We start from the raw sequence: 23,864 nt of genomic DNA on the forward strand, positions 1-23,864 counted from the left end.
CTTTTGCTTTGCATGCAATTCATAGAATCTACTCACTTGTCAGCGCACTATGCTGCACCAAAAATGGTATGTGACAAAGCTTTAATACGTAAATAGTTCACCATATCCTAATTTCACCACATACGGTGCCGCCAAACAGCTGTTGAAATTTAAGCAAAATGCGCGAAAAAATAAGTGGACTGTATTTACTATTTACACTATACTAAATTTTCAATGGTTTGCTGTTTATAATTGGAATAATAATAAATATGTTATAAATCATTAAAGTGGAATTAAATGTGCATAAAATTTAATGCTTTAAAACTAAACACAAGCGTGCTAAGCTGACGGTGCGTATAGCAAATATATTAAAGATTGCTGCGGAAGGTATGTATACATAAATGTACGCTCATATGTACGAATTCAAATATTCTAAATCCAAAAGTTTAATATATTTCTTTACACAAAAATAAAGGCTACTCTCGAGACCAACAAAATTGGTATATATGGCATCCGTCGGGGTGTCATGTGGGGGCACATTGCAAGTAGCGCATACATTTTGTATGTCGGGATTAATTCTGGATAGGTAAGATTTTAACCTGTTACAGTATCCAGATCGAAGTTGAGCTAGAGTGACTCGCGCTTCTCTAGGGAGTGTGCGTTCCTCCTCTGCAAGTTTGGGTTTTGCTTTTGGTGTACAGGATTTACCGGGCAATTCCTGACATAGAGGTCCGACGCCTGTTTGTGGAGGTTGTTCTTATCTTGTCTCGATTACCACCGTAGGTTTCTAACGAATTTCTCAACTCGAGATTACACTACCCATCTAAAGTGCCAACAAAAACTTCTCTAACGTTACAGACTGTGTTTGTTGTTGTTGTAGCGATAAGGTTGCTCCCCGAAGGCTTTGGGGAGTGTTATCGATGGGATGGTCCTTTGCCGGATACAGATCCGGTACACTCCGGTAACACAGCACCATTAAGGTGCCCGCCCCACCATCTCGGGAACGATTTATATGGCCTCATTAAACCTTCAGACCATCGCTCCCTCCCCACCCCCAAGTTAAATAAGGAGTTTGGGGTCGGCAGAGCCTCGTCTGTTAGTGAAACAGGATTCGTCACGGATAGGTGAGGTTGACAATTGGGTTTGGAGAAGCTATATATTGCGCTGGCAACCTGAAGGGGTTGCGCTACACAGCCCCTTGAATCTGGTATTTTAGTCGCCTCTTACGACAGGCATACCTACCGCGGGTATACTCTGACCCCCTGACCCGCTGGGGGTACATATATCAAAATCATCAGTATCGAAAAAAAATTCGATTGAGCCATGTCCGTCCGTCCGTCTGTCCGTTAACACGATAACTTGAGTAAATTTTGAGGTATCTTGATGAAATTTGGTATGTAGGTTCCTGGGCACTCATCTCAGATCGCTATTTAAAATGAACGATATCGGACTGTAACCACGCCCACTTTTTCGATATCGAAAATTTCGAAAAACCGAAAAAGTGCGATAATTCATTACCAAAGACGGATAAAGCGATAAAACTTGGTAGGTGAGTTGATCTTATGACGCAGAATAGAAAATTAGTAACATTTTGGACAATGGGCGTGGCGCCGCCCACTTTTAAAAGAAGGTAATTTAAAAGTTTTGCAAGCTGTAATTTGGCAGTCGTTGAAGATATCATGATGAAATTTGGCAGGAACGTGACTCCTATTACTATATGTATGCTTAATAAAAATTAGCAAAATCGGAGAACGACTACGCCCACTTAAAAAAAAAAAATTATTTAAAGTCAAATTTTAACAAAAAAATTAATATCTTTACAGTATATAAGTAAATTATGTCAACATTCAACTCTCCAGTAATGACATGGTGCAACAAAATACAAAAATAAAAGAAAATTTCAAAATGGGCGTGGCTCCGCCCTTTTTCATTTAATTTGTCTAGGATAATTTTAATGCCATAAGTCGAACAGAAATTTACCAATCCTTGTGAAATTTGGTAGAGCCTTAGATTCTAGGACGATAACTCTTTTCTGTGAAAAAGGGCGAAATCGGTTGAAGCCGCGCCCAGTTTTTATACACAGTCGACCGTCTGTCCTCCCGCTCGGCCGTTAACTCGATAACTTGAGCAAAAATCGATATATCTTTACTAAACTAAGTTCACGTACTTATCTGAGCTCACTTTATCTTGGTATAAAAAATGGCCGAAGTCCGACTATGACTACGCCCACTTTTTCGATATCGGAAACTACGAAAAATGAAAAAAAAAACCATAATTCTATACCAAATACGAAAAAAGGGATGAAACATGGTAATTGGATTGGATTATTGACGCAAAATATAACTTTAGAAAAAACTTTGTAAAATGGGTGTGACACCTACACATTTTGGTCGATATTTCGAAAACGCCTTCACATATAAAACTAAGGGCCAATTCTTTTTAAAACCCTCATTAATTTAATACCCATATCGTACAAACACATTATAGAGTCACCCCTGGCGATATTTCGAAAAGGCGTCCACCTATAGAACTAAGGCTCACTACCTTTTAAATAATCATTAACACCTTTCATTTGATACCCATATTGTACAAACGCATTCTAGAGTCACCCCTGGTCCACCTTTATGGCGATATCTCCAAAAAGCGACCACCTATAGAACTAAGGTCATTCCCTTTTAAAATACTCATTAACACCTTTCATTTGATACCCATATCGTACAAACGCATTCTAGAGTCACCCCTGGTCCACCTTTATGGCGATATCTCCAAAAGGCGTCCACCTATAGATCTAAGGTCTATTCCCTTTTAAAATACTCATTAACACCTTTCATTTGACACCCATATCGTACAAACACATTCTAGAGTGATCCATGGTCCGCCTTTATGGCGATATCTCGAAAAAGCGTCCACCTATAGAACTAAGGCCCACTCCCTTTTAAAATACTCATTAACACCTTTCATTTGATATCCATATCGTACAAACGAATTCTAGAGTCACCCGTGGTCCACCTTTATGGCGATATCTCGAAAAGCGTTCACCTATAGAACTAAGGCCCATTGCCTTTTAAAATACTCATTAACACCTTCCATTTGATACCCATATCTTCCAAACACATTCTAGAGTCACCCGTGGTCCACCTTTATGGCGATATCTCGAAAAGGCGTCCACCTGTAGAACTAAGGCCCACTCCCTTTTAAAATACTCATTAACACCTTTCATTTGATACCCATATCGTACAAACAAATTCTAGAGTCACCCCTGGTCCACCTTTATGGCGATATCTCGAAAAGCGTTCACCTATAGAACTAAGGCCCATTGCCTTTTAAAATACTCATTAACACCTTCCATTTGATACCCATATCTTCCAAACACATTCTAGAGTCACCCGTGGTCCACCTTTATGGCGATATCTCGAAATGGGGTCCACCTATAGAACTATGGCCCACTCCCTCTTAAAATACTCTTTAATACCTTCCATTTGATACACATGTCATACAAACATATTCCAGGGTTATCCTAGGTTCATTTTCATACCTGGTGATTTTCCCTTATTTTGTCTCCATAGCTCTCAGCTGAGTATTTAATGTTCGGTTACACCCGAACTTAGGCTTCCTTACTTGTTATATATGTATATAATATTAACGGATCGTAATAAAATTGGGTACCTACACAAAGTTTCCCTATAGCAAGAAATATTTCTAGAAAAAATGGACGAGATCGGTTTAAGACCACGCCCACTTTTATATAAAAGATTTTTAAAAGGGCCGTAGACGAAAATAATAAGCTATGTCTTAGCGAAAAAGAGCTTTGTATCAATAGAATTTTACTTTTTAAGTTGAATTACAACATTAAATTGGAAAACACTAAAATTTTTGAAAATGGGTGTGGCACCGCCCCTTTTATGACTAAGCAATTTTCCATGTTTCGGCAGCCATAACTCGAAGAAAAATTAACCTATCCTAATAATAATAGTAGAAAATATTTCTAGTAAAAATGGACGGGATCTGTTAAAGACTACGGCAACTTAGATATAAAACAAGTTTAAAAGGGTCGTAGACTAGAATAATAAGCTATAACTGGCAAAAAATAGTTTTGAATAAAGTTTTATTGTAAGAGGAAATGGGGAGACATTGTTTTTTAAACGGGCGGTGCCACGAAATGAAATGTGCAATTGAAGCTCACGCTGAGTATATAATGTTCGGTTACACCCGAACTTAGACACCTTTACTTGTTTGTGTTTCACTTGACTTGGTGCTGTTGTATTTAAGCTTCGCCAAGTTATTCAAAAAAAAAGACATACCGATTGATTATCGTATGGGAGATGTTTATGCATGTAAGTACTACATCCATTTGTTATGTACAACACTGTTATGGGATTCACTTCATTGAAATCTCAGTGTGAACACACATTGTAATTGCGATTAGCCTATTTTAAAGTAAAGTGGTCGTTTGTATAAATTTAAATGTATATACTTATTTACGGTATACTTTAGGATGGGTTATACATTTTCTTTGACCTAAGTCTATGGTGGAAGCTGGATCCATGTGCATAACTGCACGTAAGTTGATAAAGCTTTTCATCGTCATTCGCTAGAGAAAGACCAAGGTTAATCTTTTGTATGTGGTTCAAGCAGATCACTACTTCTGGTCGCTTGCGCCGAAGTATTATCTGGGAAGTCACCGAACATCCGTTTGATGGTGAGCTAATTTGAGAAGGCGACAAACTAGCTAGGTCGTTCCATCATAATCGGTTAAATGGCTAGGTGAGGGACTTCATCAGCAGTGTCTAATTACCATAAGGTGCGGCTACGGCCTCACTTTGTAGTTGATGATATGGCGACATAAGGTTGCAGTTCTGAGCGCGGTGTTTTTTCAGGCCTGCAGCTTCTTCCAGTTGAATTTTTAAACCCGGCGACCATATTCCAGACGGGTAGCATACAAGCTACTATTTTTATTTATTTCTCCCTTCGAACTGGTGTCAATCGGATGCAGAGAGTGACAGTCGCTAGCCCCACTTTCACCAACAAACACCCTATCTTGCTTAGAGCAAAATAGACGATCTAATGGGGCGATTTTCCTTAATCAAGTCTAAGGTGTATCTTTAAAAAGTTAAAAACGCATTCAAGAGGCCTGCAAAGACGGGCAACTGACATATTATAGAACATCACCATGTGAAAAGTGTCTGTTGAAAGCATTGCAGGTGACAAAATTGGATATAGCACTGGCTCATAATGGCATAGTTCTGCGAAAGCCCGGAGCTAGTGAATCGCTGCAGGATGATTAGTGTAATCTCCTATCTCTGGCTAAATATTCCCAGGTGATATTGTACCTAATTTTGTATCCACAATACTTAATTCGAGGCTCACATCTTTCCATCCTCGGCATGAAAAATTTCATTAAAAATCGAATGGCTTCAAGTGTTTGCCTGTTCCGAATTCCTTCTGATTCCACTCCAAAGCACTGCTCCTATTCCTCATGTCACTGCTACAATGCTTTGGGTTTAGAAATTTAATATGTAGATATAGCCCGACGATACACAAATGGTATGAAGTGCAATAGAAAGCTGCCATTGGAAAAAAAAACGAGCTCCGTAAGACAAAAAGGAGCATACAATAGACACGCATGGCAGTATATAAAGGAAAATTGCAAAGTGTTTATTGTTTTGCACTTTCAGCTGTCACGTATACTCCATTTCCTCATTCAAATGAACATATTTGCATATCAAGCTTCAATATCCTAGTGCCGTCTTCATGTAAATATTTCGCTTAAACAAAAGCTGCACTTGAACGCATTTCACTCTGTTTGGTGTTTTTGTGATGCTCGAATTTGTAGATGAGGAAAACAGAAACAATGCTTGAGACAATGCAGATCTCTCCAGTTTTTTCGCCTCGCGAAACCTGTCATTGTCACCGACTAAATCTTCCGCGACCTTATTTACAACATGGACGCCCCAAATGTCGACCATATTGAACATCCACGTCGATGGCACTACGCTACCGACTGTCCTACACCCCAAAATCTTGGGTGTGACGTTTGATCAGGATCTACATTTTGGTGCGCACGCAACCGCAATTGTTCCAAGAATTCAGAGCCGTAATAAAATCCTCAAATCCCTTGCTGGCAGTACCTGGGGAAAAGATAAAGAAACGCTCTTGACCACATACAAAGCAATTAGCCAGCCGATTACGTGCTACACGTCACCCATATGGTCGCCAAGCCTAAAAACCACCCACTGGAAGAAACTACAGGCCTGCCAAAATACTGCTCTCAGAATCGCCACGGGCTGTCTTCTTATGTCCCCAGAACACCATCTGCATAATGAGGCGAGAATACTCCCCATCAGGGAGAGAAATGAGATGCTGACCAAACAGTTTCTGTTGAATACCCAGAAACCTGGGCATCCCAACAGACATCTGATTGACGAACCAGCACCGCCTAGGGGCCTAAGGAGTCATCTCCGTTGGCATTTTGAGGAAATACGGCACCTGAGAACCCAGCCGTATGAAGCGGAAAAACACAAGCAGGTCTTTGGTGAACTCCATAGACAGGCGTCGGACCTTTATGTCGGGAATTGCCCGGTGAATCCAGTACTTGAAGAAAAATATCCAGAACTCGTAGAAGAGGAACGCATACTCCCCAGGGAAACGCGTGTCACTCTTGCTCAACTTCGTTCTGGATACTGTAACAGGTTAAACTCTTACCTATCCAGAATCAACCCCGACATACAAAATGTATGCCCTGCTTGCAATGTGTCCCCACATGACACCAACCATCTCTTTAATTGTAATGTGGAACCAACGCCTCTAACACCCCTTTCCTTATGGTCCACCCCTGTTGAAACGGCAAGTTTCCTTGGACTCCCGTTAGAGGATATTGATGACAATTTGTGATCGGTCGAGGCTATTAGGTGGGGCGAGCATTGCTACAACAACAACAACAACAATGCAGAGAAAAAAGTCATATTGAATCTTTAGCTTACTACCACTTTTACAGGCTTTGAGTAGGGAAAATTCTTTTCTATACGCTCTCATTTCGTTTGCACATTGGTACATTCGCTATTGGATATTGTGGTCACGATGGTTCTTTTCTATGGAGTTTCTAGATATGCTTGTTACATTCTCTCAATCAAATGTCTGGCCAACTTTTTCATACATTTATCCTAGCTTTGCCCAGTATTTTCGATCACAGTGCCAGTGATAAATTTAGGCTACATGATCACTATAGTGCTTTCTTCGTTATTAACGATACTGTCTGCCGCTTTAACTGGCATTTAAAAGTTACTCAGAAAGTCAAGTAGCTATTAAAGCACTAAGATCTACCACTGTGGGAACGGTTGCTGTTAGGCATTACCTCACCTCACTTTCAGTGCTATCGAACTACAGTTCGATAAACATAATAACCATTTGATCTATTGCGGCCAGTAGGAACTTGGGGACTCTGCTTGCCGCTCGCATTTTGCATCTTGATAGTGGATTTAAAGTCGGGTTGCAATAGCTGATCTGACACGACTTCTTGTCAGGTGTCTAGTTCTTTTCGTTCAGTTTTTTAATCCAAGCGTTTAATAGGGTACTACTCAAAGGGAGTACCTGCCTTAATGTCCTAGACATACATACATATATAAGCCAGCACGTATTCGACTCTGCGGAAGAAATGTCCAAGATTTATTCAATAAATAATAGCACCAGTATCATATTTAGATATAAACCTTGCCTTTCCTGAACAGCGGTGACCCAACCTAAGCTATCCTTAGTTGACGCCCTCCACTTCCCTAGATTTTCTCATTTTAGAGCTGCACATTAGGAAGCTCACAAGTCCCCGGATCTTTACAATCTTTTTTACCCTTACATCATCTATCATAAGTAAGTTATGAAGATATCAGCTTATTGAGTCGGTTCTAATAGGCTGGTAGTCTAAAACTTTGAGTCTATTTCAAATATACCTAAAATCGAAATCAATTTTGAATATGGAAACCACAACTGAATCCTAAACATTTGGTAAAATCGAAACCGGAACGAAACCGAAATATATTTTGAGGAACGAAGCCAATTCTTTTATAAACCGACATGAAACCGGTGCGAAACCTAAATTAGTTTTGAGAAATGAAAACAAAACTTGAACAAAATGCTTAATAAATCCGAAATACGATCGAAATAAAACCGAAATTAATTACCAAACTGATTTTAAAAAGCGAAATCAAAACACTTTGTTAAACCGAAACCGGAGCGAAACCAAAATTAATTTTGAAGAAAAAAACCGCAACCCAAGTGTTAGCCTCATCTACGCGAGCCGAATCTTTACAAATATGCATCATACACATATTTAGCATTTTATTCGATTTCCTTATGGAACCTGTGGGTGGGGTGACAGAATGGCCTAGAAGGTTTCATGTGGTCATACTAAAGCGATCCCGAGATGGTCGGTGTTGGGAATCCCTGCTCTAAAAATTTGTTTATATACTTACGCACAACTATATTTGAAATTACCATTGTTTGCAGGCATATGCACATACTAAGGTTGTTGTTTTCATGTTTCTATTGTTTCATATTCTTGCTATATTAAAGCTGTTTACGCCAACTAAAATTCTGTAACATACATATGTACAACATACATACATACATTTCAACTGTTCATTATTTTTTGCCTTTTTCTTTGTTCAACCAAAGTGACCGCTTCTCCTGTTTGGTGTTTTTGTAAACTGCAGTGCATTCTTCCAACTTCCAAGCTGGTACGGTAAATGCAAATCGTTTGACCGTTTGCTAATGAAGGGATAAATAGTCGCGAAAGTAAGTATTTTCAATTTAGTCACCGATTAGCCAAAGGAAGTGGAAGGACGTACTGCGGCAAGTGTGTCATATTTTTCTTGTATGTGCATATGTATTTATTGTAACATTTTTTATAGAAATAAACTGCTAAGACTGCCAAAGCAAGTTAAATTCGTACCACTTAATCGGTGACAGCTTTATTTCGCAACACATACTTTATTTCGCACGCAAATTTTGCAGCCTATATTTTTATTTCACAGCCTTTGCATATGCGACATAATTTTATATTTATTGCCAGTGCCATACAATTTTTAGCAGCAGACTGGATTTGCACAACTATTGCCGATGCCATACAATTTCAGCTGCAGTTTGGATTTGCACCATTTTAATTTAATTTATTTAAATTTTTGACATAACTTTGCTGTTTGTTGTTTGTTTCTTTATTTTTATATTTCATGGGCAAGTCACCTCGGCGTCCCACATCGGCCAATTTGCCAGCTATGGAAACAAATGCTCAACCAACAGCCGTATCAAGGGCCAGCCAGGTCACCGAAGCACCAGTTGCCACCTCCGATTCGTCAGCCGCTCCAAGTGCCGCCGGAGTCACCACACGATCTTCATCAGCCAATGCCGCCGCACGTCAAGATAATGTGGTTGCAACTCTACAAAGGCGAATAGCCATGTTAGAGAACAGTTTGTCAGCAGCACAGACGGTAATAAGGGAGAATCAAGCGCGTAGTGAGGGGCAAAATTCGAATATGCCAAGCACATCAAATGTGAACAATACCGTCGCCAGGCGTTCCCATGTAATGTGGAACCAACGCCTCTAACACCCGTTTCCTTATGGTCCACCCCTGTTGAAACGGCAAGTTTCCTTGGACTCCCGTTAGAGGATATTGATGACAATTTGTGATCGGTCGCGGCTATTAGGTGGGGCGAGCATTGCTACAACAACAACCACCGTCGCCAGGGTATCAGTCTCGCAGCCAGCGGAGCCACAAACGACACAGGCGCCAATAACTTATTCGTCGGGGTCACGTTCGCCAAATTCACAATTGCCGCAGTTAGACGAAGCCCGTTACTCTCCGCCACTCTATGTCACAAGTACCGCCGCTGCTAATACACCGACCGTTGCGATGATGAATAATATGTATCAGCCAATTGTACAGCCGACTGATACACGCTCTATTAGCTCCATTACAAATTCGGTTCCAAATATCACAAATATGGGTTCTACAACCACGCCATTGTCCACCTTCCCAAGGAAGATGCAGCCTCTGCCGGATTTCTGTGGGAAGCCCGAAGATTGGCCAATATTTTACACGGCTTTCACAGAATCCACTGCGATGTATGGGTATAGCAACTTCGAGAATAATCAACGTTTGCAGAAAAGCCTAAAGGGAGACGCAGGCTGTCAGATCACTCCTGATACACCCCAACAACGTAGGCAACATTTTGGAGCTTTTGAAATTTAGGTTTGGTCGTCCTGAACAACTGATTCGTAGCCAGTTGTCAAAGGTGAGGGAAATAGCACCCATTTCGGAGCACGCCATGGCAAAAATCATCCCGTTCGCAACTAAGGTTAGTAATATTTGTGTATTTTTGCAATCTGCTCATGGAGGTGAGTTGCACTTGGCTAACCCTACACTACTCGATGACCTGGTATCGAAGTTGCCCGTTAGCAAGCGTATCGAGTGGGCTAGCTTCGCAGCAACGATACAGCCATATGCGAATGTAAAGCATTTTTGCGACTGGCTAATGTCATCTGCACTGTTTGCGCTGAAAATCAACCGACGGAGTCAAAGAGCCGTACCGTTTTACATGCCACCGAGCCGCAGCGATCGCCGAGATGTCCTATTTGCCAGGGTTCCCATAAGCCAGAAGTGTGTGCGCGCTTCATAGAAATTTCAGTTCCGAACAGGTGGGCAGAAGTTAAACGAAATCGTATGTGTTTCTCTTGTCTCAATTTAGGTCGTGGTACACGGAATTGCCAACGCCGCAAGCCATGCGCTATCGAAGGGTACCGAAGGGTGCACCACAAGCTTCTGCATGAAGCCATCGGGAGCAAAAACAATTTCCCAAGCCAATCAACACCATCGCAGCCTTGCATAAAATCCACATCTGCGAACGCTCAAAACTCGAACAGGCCAACACCAACCCAACGGTCATCTCACACTCAACAAGTTTCACAAGAACCAGGACCAGCAGTTTTGAGTTGTAGCTCCGCTGATAGTAAACTTTTGTACCGCATACTTCCAGTCACTTTATACGGCAATCAAAGACGCATCGATACGTATGCACTCCTGGATGAAGGGTCATCCATAACAATGATCGACAGTGACATCGTTCGAGAGTTAGGCATCCAGGGACGAAAGCAGAGTTTGAACATCCAATGGTTTGGAGGGCGTACAGTGGAAGAGCTAACAATGGTGGTAGATTTGCTAATCAGTGGTGCCGGTATGGAGCACAAACATAACTTCCGAAGCGTTTTTGCAGTATCAAACTTGCAACTCCCCTTGCAAAGCGTGAGTAAGGATGATTTGAAGTCAAATGTTCAACGGTGCCATTTACCAGTTCGGCCATATAACGAGGTAAGACCCAAATTACTGACTGGCCTTGATCATTGTCATTTAGGTTTGCCGTCGACTACAATAAAATTGAACATGAGTGGTCCTTTCGTCGCTAAAACACAATTGGGTTGGGTGGTGTTTGGTCCAACGACTGCTTCATCGACGTTGCCGTCAACTTGTTTGTACGTGAACAGCCAGGCCGATCAACTTCTACATAATTTGGTGTCTGATTTTTTTGATACTGAGAGTTTCGGGGTTAGTGCTACGCCCCCGATAGTAAGTGATTTAGACGTTCGAGCTACAGCTATCCTGAAGACTACAACATGCCGAGTGGATGGAAGGTTCCAAACAGGTCTTTTATGGAAATCTGACAACATTAAATTGCCTAATAGCTACAACATGGCGCTAAAACGATTAGCAAATGTGGAGAAGAAGATGAGTTGTGATACAAATTTCGCCACCGAGTACAAGCACATCATGGACTCTTATATCAGCAACAAATATGCACGAAAACTGTCCGCTGCAGAAGCCGCAATGTCTACACCTACGACCTGGTATCTGCCGCATTTTGCCGTTGCTAACCCTAATAAACCGGGTAAGTTGCGTATGGTTTTCGACGCCGCAGCTGAGGTAAGTGGCATATCCCTCAATTCACAATTGCTGAAGGGGCCGCAGGCATATCGTTTGTTGACATCTATATTGTTTCATATTCGGGAAGGTGCTGTCGCGGTGTGTGCAGACATTAGGGAGATGTCCCACCAAGTGCTTATTCAAGAACAAGATAGATGTGCTCAACGGTTTCTCTGGCGTAGTGGTGATCCAACAAGCACTCCAGATGTCTACGAGATGTGTGTAACGACGTTCGGCGCGGCATGTTCGCCGTGCGCAGCCAATTATGTCAAAACAATTAACGCGTTGGAGCATCAAAGCGAAAATTGTATAACTAAACGTGCTGTGAAGGCAATATTGGACCACCACTACGTCGATGACTTCGTGGACAGTTTCGGCTCGGAAGAGGAAGCAATTTCAGTGTCAGAGGAGGTGCGAGCCATTCACAAGAAAGCAGGTTTCGAGCTCCGCCATTTTACTTCAAATTCTTCGAAAGTAGTAGCAGCACTTGGTGGTTCTGATGACACACGCGTAATTGCCAAGAAGGAAGGTGTGTTAGCTGAACGTGTACTGGGCATGTTTTGGGAATCATTTTCAGATTGTTTCGGATTCAAGTTGAAGTTCCATAACGTAGACCCAGCGGTGATAAATGGAATCAGGCGCCCTAGCAAAAGAGAACTTTTAAGCGTTGTTATGTCCATCTGCGACCCTTTAGGATTACTAAGCAACTTCGTTGTAGGGGCCGTGATGGAATATGCTATACCACGTTTTTATTTCCGCAACGGTGCTCCACATAAATTGCAACTACACGTATTTGTCGACGCCAGTGAAGACGCCTTTGCCGCTGTTGCCTATTGGCGATCTTGTAACTCCTTTGGGGATGTTGAGGTGGCTTTCGTATGCGCAAAGTCAAAATGCGCGCCAATGAAAACTTTAACAATACCAAGGCTGGAACTGCAGGCAGCGGTTTTGGGTACGCGTCTTATGCAGTGCATACGTGAAGAGCATTTAGTAGACATCGAAGACTGTATCTTGTGGAGCGACTCGACAACCGTGATCAAATGGCTTCGAAGTGAGCATCGTCGCTATAAACCCTTTGTGCAACATAGGGTGGCGGAGATTTTAGCAACTACCAACATACGTAATTGGAGATGGATACCTAGTGCACTAAATGTGGCCGATGAAACGACGCGTAAGAATGATAACGTCGATTTTAGCAAGGTAGCACGCTGGTCATGTGGACCCCAGTTTCTACAGAAGGAAGAGCTTACGTGGCCTTGTGAAGATGTCATCGATCGTGGCAAATTTTGCCTTAGTCATCGTAAGTTGCAACCTTATAAATATTAAACAATTTTCTTCATTTAATAGATTGGTCAGAACATTCGCTTGGGTGATTCGCTTTATTGATATTTGCCGCCGCCGGGTTCAGCCAGATCGATGCTATGGTCTCACCGCTAACGAAGTTGATACAGCCAAACGTATTTTGTGTCGCCTAGTCCAGCATGAGGTATACGGTGCGGAAATCGAAGCCATTAAAAATGGCCATAACATCCCTAAAGACAGTGTACTGCTACAACTTTCGCCATATATAGACGAGGAGAGTGTTTTACGTGTGCAGGGACGCATCGACGCTGCCAGCTGGCTGCCAATCAGCGCGCGACACCCCATTATTTTGCCGCCTGACCATGCATTTACAAAACTATTAGTAACGCACTATCATTCCGCCACACACCATCAAAACTATGAGGCTACGATTTGCAACATTCGTCGCAGTTACTGGGTGCTGCGTCTACGAGGTCTGCTGCGCAGTGTGATTGCCGCATGTTCAGTATGTCGATTAAACAAATCAGCGCCGGTGGCTCCATTGATGGGGCCTTTGCCCATTGATAGGCTTACTCCGTACGTTCGGCCGTTTAGCTATACAGGTTTCGATTATTTTGGCCCGGTAACCATCACTGTCCGACGCAGCACTGAGAAGAGGTGGGTGGCACTTTTTACTTGTTGACTGTGAGAGCTGTACATTTGGAATTGGCGCATGATCTAAGCACGGATTCATGCATTATCGCTATGCGAAACTACTTTATGAACCGACGTGGGGTGCCCATACGTATCAGATCGGACAATGGTAAAAATTTCGTTGGGGCTGACCGAGAGGCAAAGCGATTCACAGAAGTGTTTGACTGCGTTCGTCTGCAAAGCGAGTTGTCTCAAAGGGGTGTGGAGTGGGTGTTCAACACACCATTTAATCCGGCAGAAGGTGGCGCATGGGAAAGAATGGTGCAGTGCGTCAAGCGGGTGTTGCGTCACACGTTGAATGAGACTGCGCCTCGCAAACATACGCTGTACAGCTTTCTTATTGAAGCAGAGAACGTGGTTAATTCTACGCCCTTAACACATTTGCCGATCAGCGTCGATCAGGAGCAACCACTAACTCCTAACGACTTTTTACTGGGAGAAACAAACATTGCAAATACTCCTAGCGCTTGCATTGAAATTGAGAATGGTAATTGTTTACGTAAACAGTGGCGCATCGGACGGCAATTGAGAGATCACTTTTGGCGGCGGTGGATATCTGAGTATCTGCCAACCTTAACTCGACGGGTGAAATGGTGCCAGCGAAAGAAGCCAATGCAAAAACGTGACTTGGTATTTGTATGTGACCCAAATGTTCCACGTAAAGAATGGTGTCGTGGCAAAGTCTAGCAAGTGTACCCTGGCTCCGATGGGGAAATACGGCGTGCAGACATACGAACTACTAGTGGAGTAAAACGGCGACCAGTTTCCAAGCTGGCTGTTCTGGACGTTGATGATGGTGAATCTTCCTGATTCACGGGGGCGGGGATGTTGGGAATCCCTGCTCGAAAAATTTGTTTATATACTTACGCACAACTATATTTGAAATTACCATTGTTTGCAGGCATATGCACATACTAAGGTTGTTGTTTTCATGTTTCTATTGTTTCATATTCTTGCTATATAAAAGCTGTTTACGCCAACTAAAATTCTGTAACATACATATGTACAACATACATACATACATTTCAACTGTTCATTATTTTTTGCCTTTTTCTTTGTTCAACCAAATTGACCGCTTCTCCTGTTTGGTGTTTTTGTAAACTGCAGTGCATTCTTCCAACTTCCAAGCTGGTACGGTAAATGCAAATCGTTTGACCGTTTGCTAATGAAGGGATAAATAGTCGCGAAAGTAAGTATATTCAATTTAGTCACCGATTAGCCAAAGGAAGTGGAAGGACGTACTGCGGTAAGTGTGTCATATTTTTCTTGTATGTGCATATGTATTTATTGTAACATTTTTTATAGAAATAAACTGCTAAGACTGCCAAAGCAAGTTAAATTCGTACCACTTAATCGGTGACAGTCGGGCTAGTACCTTAATAGTGCTTGCTACCGAAACGTACCGGATCTGCATCTGGCAAGGGACCATCAACAACAATAATACTCCCCAAAACCTTCGGGGAATGTGCTTATGGCTACAACAACAACAACAACTTTGCTAAATTTTGTTTCAATCATAATACGCAATTAAATTTGTTCAATAAAATTGTTATGGATTCGCATTTACATTGGAAGCAGTAAGGAAGGCGGTCGGCGTGATGTGGTGGTGCACAGTGGCTAGTGATTGTCGGCTGGGGCGGGTCCTTGCCAACCTTACTGTTCCTGCGCCATAAACAGAAAAAAGTTCCTATCATGCCTATCAAAACGAACAGCTGTCAAATTCAAAAAAAACCTGGCAGAAGCGCAGAGACCGACTCAAAACGCTTATAAATTGAAAACTGAAACGACATCCGGCCGAACCGGATGCCACGGACAGACCGTTAACATTCAAAAAATTCAAAAATCTAAATTCAAAATTCAAAAACTGACGCAAGAAAAATTTCCGAACCGGACATGACCGGTTACCAAACGATAAAATCAAAGAGAAAAAAAAAATGCTGAAATCAAAATAAAAGAACCAAAAGGGAAATAAACATAAAGGGCCGAATATATAGAGGGGCGCCGCGGGTGTTGTTTCGACGCCCGGTGCTTAGCCCACCCTCAAAAACCATGGCCACCGACGCACCTTAATTTCGGGTGCCCCTTACCTGGTTTACCTAAGTGCCTTCTAAATAAGTGGCGACGCCAGCATTCCCATTTCAAATTACAAAATTTATTTAAAATTCATCATAAAAAAAAAACTGAAATATCATTAAGTATGTCTATGTGTTTTAATCTTCGCGAGCTTCCTGCTCATAAGGCAATACAATCTGATTCTTTTTTTTTTTTATTTACTTTCGTGAAGTCTAAGTTATAATTTTGGTTGGCTTACATAACTATTTTATAAATTCATAAACGCATATAGGTTGGCACCTATCGGCATAATAAATTTATTATAGTAATTTGTTTGGTATCTTTGTTTCTAAATACCCTCTTTAAATGCTATTCTGCTTTACGTACATAAATTCTCTTATCTGTCTAATAGCAAGTTTTGGTTAAGTTAACTTACTATTGATGTGTTTATGTACATAGAGCAGCCTATTTAACTTATTGGGTTGGTAGGGATTAGTAAGATTTTGAAGCTGAACATCCGTGCATTTCTCTACATATGAATTGATTTCCTTATCTCTGCCAACAAGGTACCCAACAAAAAAAAATTTCCAGTTCATGAACTACGGTACATGCATGTCAGTAGGTAGGTATGTTAGAAGTGAAGGAATCAAAATATATGCAGAAAAAGGAAATGGATATTCACTGGTAGGAGTGATTAACCATACCAAAAAAAAATATCTATATATATGTTTCTTTATTCGTCCAAATGGCATTGAATGGCCTAGGCATGTATATGTATTCTATCTTAAATGAGTCTTACTGAATGCTATGTTACTTCAATTGTAGGCAGTAAAAGTTAATAAATAAGTGTATAATATTTAGGTATGTGTTCGTGTTAATTGTAAAATACTTTATGATTGTCCAGAATCAAAAAAAAAGGTTGTCGGGAAAATATATCAACATTGGCATAATAATTGGTGCTTGCAAAGGGTTGCACGTACGTACATACAAATAAACCATAATGGCATACGTTTAAAAGCTAATCGCATTACTATACAATTTGGTTGGATTTATACATTGAAAATATATTACGCTTTAGCGAAGTTTGTCGCCTTGACATGACAGTCTATTTTCTGGCAGATAATTCCAATGGTCTCCTTTAATTTGGCTTATACTAGTACAAAGGCATAGTGGTATATAGTTATGATAGGTACATCTGCGAGTAAAAAAAAAGTAGAAAATCGGCTTGCAAGTTGCAGCAATTAATCTTCTATTTCCATTTCCCTCAATTGTAAGACCTTTACTGATTTAAACGACAATGACTGTCAACCAATTTCGAAACCGTTTTGGAGCGCGATATAGTCTAATTTAAGACGAGTTCCAGGTTATATATATAATTCTGTTCCATACAACAATGTGAATTTTGCTTTGAAAATTATAAAAATTGCGTATCATTGTTGCTGCAATTTTATTGCTCGCAGGTGTATGTACGACATCCTACATTATACAAGCCTTTACATATTAAAATCTAATCCACTGTTCAAAACAATTTAACTAACTTTTTAACGCGGTAAAATATGTCGGATACAAAATCGAAACATTTACAAGTGAATTATTAAAATTTTGTACATAGTTTTGGCTGCTTTAGCTATATGACCATTTCATATAGGGTGGTGCGTATGCTTTGGTCATTCCTCATCGACCTGGTGCCGGTGGCAAACCTTCTTTGTTTTGTAAAAAAAAAAGCTTGTAGAGCTATCTATAAGTTCACTCAAGCGAAGGCAAAATATAAAGGAACGGACTCACCGCTTTAACCGCTGATATTCGCTGTCGCATTTGGCCTGGCCACAGGCCTAGGTTCGCTGCCCTGTGGTTGTCATTGTAGCTGATATATTGTAGCCCGTATGGTCGTAGCTGATAAAGATGCGGCTATGTTGTTGTAGCCGTTATAGTCGTAGCTGATAGGATTACGCTAGTATTGTTAAAGCCGGTGTGGACGTAGCTGATGAAGATGCGGCTAGTATTGCTGTAGCCGTTATAGTCGTAGCTGATAGGATTACGCTAGTATTGTTATAGCCGGTATGGACGTAGCTGATGAAGATGCGGCTAGTATTGCTGTAGCCGTTATAGTCGTAGCTGATAGGATTACGCTAGTATTGTTATAGCCGGTATGGACGTAGCTGATAAAGATGCGGCTAGTATTGCTGTCGGTGGTACCGCCTGTTGTAGGTGCTAACATTAGTGGCCGCAGGCCTATGTTCGCGGCCCCGCGGTGTGACCGCTGCCCATCGGACTCGGCAAAATAACAAAAAAAAAAAAAAAAAAAGTTATTATATATATATAAATCGATCGCGTGAACAGGATTAGCCCGGTTTCGTTTGATACCCATATTGTACAGCACGCATTCTAGAGTCACCCCTGGTCCACCTTTATGTCGATATTTCGAAAAGGCGACCACCTATCCAACTACCACCACTCCCTTTTAAAACCCTCACTAATACCTTTAATTTGATACCCATATCGTACAAACACATTCTAGAGTCACCGCTGGTCCACCTTTATGGCGATATCTCGAAAAGGCGTCCATCTATAGAACTAAGACCCTGGTCCACCTTTATGGCGATATCTCGAAAAGGCGTCCACCTATAAAACTAAGGCCCACTCCCTTTTAAAATGTTCATTAACCCCTTTCATTTGATACCCATATCGTACAAACAAATTCTAGGGTCACCCCTGATCCACCTTTATGGCGATATCTCGAACCGGCGTCCACCTATGGAATTAAGGATCACTCCCTTTTAAAATACTCATTAACACCTTTCATTTGATACCCATATCGTACAAACAAATTCTAGAGTCAACCCTAATCCACCTTTATGGCGATATCCCTAATTGGCGTCCACCTATAGAACTATGGCCCACTCCCTCATAAAATACTCTTTAATACCTTTCATTTGATACACATGTCATACAAACACATTCCAGGATTACCCCCGGTTCATTTTCCTACATGGTTATTTTCCCTTATGTTGTCACCATAGCTCTCAACTGAGTATGTAATGTTCGGTTACGCCCGAACTTAACCTTACTTGTTTTTATACTCAGTTGAGCAGAGCTCACAGAGTATATTAACTTTGATTGGATAACGGTTGGTTGTACAGGTATAAAGGAATCGAGATAGATATAGACTTCCATATATCAAAATCATCAGTATCGAAAAAAAATTCGATTGAGCCATGTCCGTCCGTCCGTTAACACGATAACTTGAGTAAATTTTGAGGTATCTTGATGAAATTTGGTATGTAGGTTCCTGGGCACTCATCTCAGATCGCTATTTAAAATGAACGATATCGGACAATAACCACGCCCACTTTTTCGATATCGAAAATTTCGAAAAATCGAAAAAGTGCGATAATTCACTACTAAATACGGATTAAGCGATGAAACTTGGTAGGTGAGTTGACCTTATGACGCAGAATAGAAAACTAGTAAAATTTTGGACAATGGGCGTGGTACCGCCCACTTTGAAAAGAAGGTAATTTAGAAGTTTTGCAAGCTGTAATTTGGCAGTCGTTGAAGATATCATGATGAAATTTGGCAGGAACGTTACTCTTATTACTATATGTCTGGTTAATAAAAATTAGCAAAATCGGAGAACGACCACGCCCACTTTTAAAAAAAATTTTTTTTAATTCATTCAAGGTTCGAATCGAGCTCAAGGCCAGAACAATAAGCTAAATGGTTAGCGCAGCATGCCTAAAGCGTACTGATGATGAAGGCTTAGCACCCTTCGAAATGGATCTATCTGCGCAGCTATGGCAGGTTGTCTGAAAAATTTTCTACTTACTATTCCAAAAACAAAATACAATTTTTCAAATTTAGAAAAATTAAAAAATAACAATAATTATCATTGGAAAAAAATTATTGTTCTGGCCTTAAGCTCGATTCGAACCTTGAATGATTTATCAATAGGCCGATAAAAACAAAAACAATTTTTTTAATTCAAATTTTAAAAGAAAAGTTAATATCTTTACAGTATATAAGTAAATTATGTCAACATTCAACTCCAGTAATGATATGTTGCAACAAAATACAAAAATAAAAGAAAATTTCAAAATGGGCGTGGCTCCGCCCTTTTTCATTTAATTTGTCTAGGATACTTTTAATGCCATAAGTCGAACAAAAATTTACCAATCCTTGTGAAATTTGGTAGAGGCTTAGATTCTAGGACGATAACTGTTTTCTGTGAAAAAGGGCGAAATCGGTTGAAGCCACGCCCAGTTTTTATACACAGTCGACCGTCTGTCCTTCCGCTCGGCCGTTAACACGATAACTTGAGCAAAAATCGATATATCTTTACTAAACTCAGTTCACGTACTTATTTGAACTCACTTTGTATTGGTGTAAAAAATGGCCGAAATCCGACTATGACCACGCCCACTTTTTCGATATCGAAAATTACGAAAAATGAAAAAAATGCCATAATAATATACCAAATACGAAAAAAGGAATGAAAGATGGTATTTGTATTGGTCTATTGACGCAAAATATAACGTTAGAAAAAAACTTGGTAAAATGGGTGTGACACCTACCATATTAAGTAGAAGAAAATGAAAAAGTTTTGCAGGGCGAAATAAAAAAACAGTTGAAATCATGGCAGGAATACTGTTCGTGGTATTACATATATAAATAAATTAGCGGTACCCGACAGATGATGTTCTGGATCACCCTCGTCCACATTTTGGCCGATATCTCGAAAACGCCTTCACATATACAACTAAGGGCCACTCCCTTTTAAAACCCTCATTAATACCTTTAATTTGATACCCATATCGTACAAACAAATTCTAGAGTCACCCCTGGTCCACCTTTATGGCGATATCTTGAAAAGGCGTCCACCTATAGAACTAAGGCCCACGCCCTTTTAAAATACTCATTAGCACCTTTCATTTGATACCCATATCGTACAAACAAATTCTAGAGTCACCCCTGGTCCACCTTTATGGCGATATCTCGAAAAGGCGTCCACCTATAGAACTAAGGCCCACGCCCTTTTAAAATACTCATTAGCACCTTTCATTTGATACCCATATCGTACAAACAAATTCTAGAGTCACACCTGGTCCACCTTTATGGCGATATCTCGAAAAGGTGTCCACCTATAGAACTAAGGCCCACTCCCTTTTAAAATACCCATTCACACCTTTCGTTTGATACCCATATTGTACAAACGCATTCTAGAGTCACCCCTGGTCCACCTTTATGGCGATATCTCGAAAAGGCGTCCACCTATAGAACTAAGGCCCACGCCCTTTTAAAATACTCATTAGCACCTTTCATTTGATACCCATATCGTACAAACAAATTCTAGAGTCACCCCTGGTCCACGTTTATGGCGATATCTTGAAAAGGCGTCCACCTATAGAACTAAGGCCCACGCCCTTTTAAAATACTCATTAGCACCTTTCATTTGATACCCATATCGTACAAACAAATTCTAGAGTCACCCCTGGTCCACGTTTATGGCGATATCCCGAAAAGGCGTCCACCCATAGAACTAAGCCCGCTTCCCTTTAAAACACTTATTAACACCTTTCGTTTGATACCCATATTGTACAAACGCATTCTAGAGTCAACCCTGGTCCACTTTTATAACGATATTCCGAAAAGGCGGCCACCTATAGAACTAAGGCCCACGCCCTTTTAAAATACTCATTAATACATTTCATTTGATACCCATATCGTACAAAATAAATTCTAGAGTCACCCCTGGTCCACCTTTATGGCGATATCTCGAAAAGGCGTCCTGTAGAACTTAGGCCCACTCCCTTTTAAAATTATCATTAACACATTTCATTTGATACCCATATCGTACAAACAAATTCTAGAGTCAGGCCTGGTTCACCTTTATGGCGATATCCCTAAATGGCGTCCATCTATAGAACTATGGCCCACTTCCTCTTAAAATACTCTTTAACACCTTTCGTTTGATACCCATATCGTACAAACAAATTCTAGAGTCATCCCTGGTCCACCTTTATGCCGATATCTCGAAAAGGCGTCCACCTATAGAACAAAGGCCCACTCTCTTTTAAAAAACTCATTAACACCTTTCATTTGATACCCATATCGTACAAACAAATTCTAGAGTCCCCCTGGTCCACCTTTATGGCGATATCTCGAAAAGGCGTCCACCTATAGAACTGAGGCCCACGCCCTTTTAAAATACTCATTAATACCTTTCATTTGATACCCATATCGTACAAACAAATTCTAGGGTCACCCCTGGTCCACCTTTATGGCGATATCTCGAAAAGGCGTCCACCTATAGAACAAAGGCCCACTCTCTTTTAAAATACTCATTAATACCTTTCATTTGATACCCATATCGTACAAACAAATTTTAGAGTCACCCCTGGTCCACCTTTATGGCGATTCCCTAAATGGCGTCCACCTATAGAAATATGGCCCACTCCCTTTTAAAATACCCATTCACACCTTTCGTTTGATACCCATATTGTACAAACGCATTCTAGAGTCACCCCTGGTCCACCTTTATGGCGATATCTCGAAAAGGCGTCCACCTATAGAACAAAGGCCCACTCTCTTTTAAAAAACTCATTAACACCTTTCATTTGATACCCATATCGTACAAACAAATTCTAGAGTCCCCCTGGTCCACCTTTATGGCGATATCTCGAAAAGGCGTCCACCTATAGAACTGAGGCCCACGCCCTTTTAAAATACTCATTAATACCTTTCATTTGATACCCATATCGTACAAACAAATTCTAGGGTCACCCCTGGTCCACCTTTATGGCGATATCTCGAAAAGGCGTCCACCTATAGAACAAAGGCCCACTCTCTTTTAAAAAACTCATTAACACCTTTCATTTGATACCCATATCGTACAAACAAATTCTAGAGTCCCCCTGGTCCACCTTTATGGCGATATCTCGAAAAGGCGTCCACCTATAGAACTGAGGCCCACGCCCTTTTAAAATACTCATTAATACCTTTCATTTGATACCCATATCGTACAAACAAATTCTAGAGTCCCCCTGGTCCACCTTTATGGCGATATCTCGAAAAGGCGTCCACCTATAGAACTGAGGCCCACGCCCTTTTAAAATACTCATTAATACCTTTCATTTGATACCCATATCGTACAAACAAATTCTAGGGTCACCCCTGGTCCACCTTTATGGCGATATCTCGAAAAGGCGTCCACCTATAGAACAAAGGCCCACTCTCTTTTAAAATACTCATTAATACCTTTCATTTGATACCCATATCGTACAAACAAATTTTAGAGTCACCCCTGGTCCACCTTTATGGCGATATCTCGAAAAGGTGTCCACCTATAGAACTAAGGCCCACTCCCTTTTAAAATACCCATTCACACCTTTCGTTTGATACCCATATTGTACAAACGCATTCTAGAGTCACCCCTGGTCCACCTTTATGGCGATATCTCGAAAAGGCGTCCACCTATAGAACTAAGGCCCACGTCCTTTTAAAAAACTCATTAACACCTTTCATTTGATACCCATATCGTACAAACAAATTCTAGAGTCCCCCTGGTCCACCTTTATGGCGATATCTCGAAAAGGCGTCCACCTATAGAACAAAGGCCCACTCTCTTTTAAAATACTCATTAATTTCTTTCATTTGATACCCATATAGTACAAACACATTCTAGAGTCACCCATGGGCCACCTTTATGGCGATTCCCTAAATGGCATCCACCTATAGAAATATGGCCCACTCCCTCATAAAATACTCTTTAATACCTTTCATTTGTTACACATGTCATACAAACACATTCCAGGGTTACTCTAGGTTCTTTTTACAACATGGTAATTTTCCCTTACTTTGTCTCCACAGCTCTCAACT

General features: G+C 40.9%; 1 protein-coding gene across 1 annotated transcript; it reads left to right on the forward strand.

The window, feature by feature from the left end:
* Positions 1–4,298: 4,298 nt before the first annotated feature.
* Positions 4,299–15,344, forward strand: LOC137242042 (uncharacterized). Its single transcript, XM_067769406.1, has 2 exons — positions 4,299–4,313; positions 9,207–15,344. The coding sequence occupies exon 2, from the start codon at positions 10,689–10,691 to the stop codon at positions 13,266–13,268; it is 2,580 nt and encodes an 859-aa protein (XP_067625507.1). The 5' UTR covers positions 4,299–4,313; positions 9,207–10,688; the 3' UTR covers positions 13,269–15,344.
* The last annotated feature ends 8,520 nt before the right edge of the window (positions 15,345–23,864 follow it).

Source organism: Eurosta solidaginis, chromosome 2, assembly GCF_040869045.1.
Source record: "Eurosta solidaginis isolate ZX-2024a chromosome 2, ASM4086904v1, whole genome shotgun sequence".
Lineage (NCBI taxonomy): Eukaryota > Metazoa > Arthropoda > Insecta > Diptera > Tephritidae > Eurosta > Eurosta solidaginis.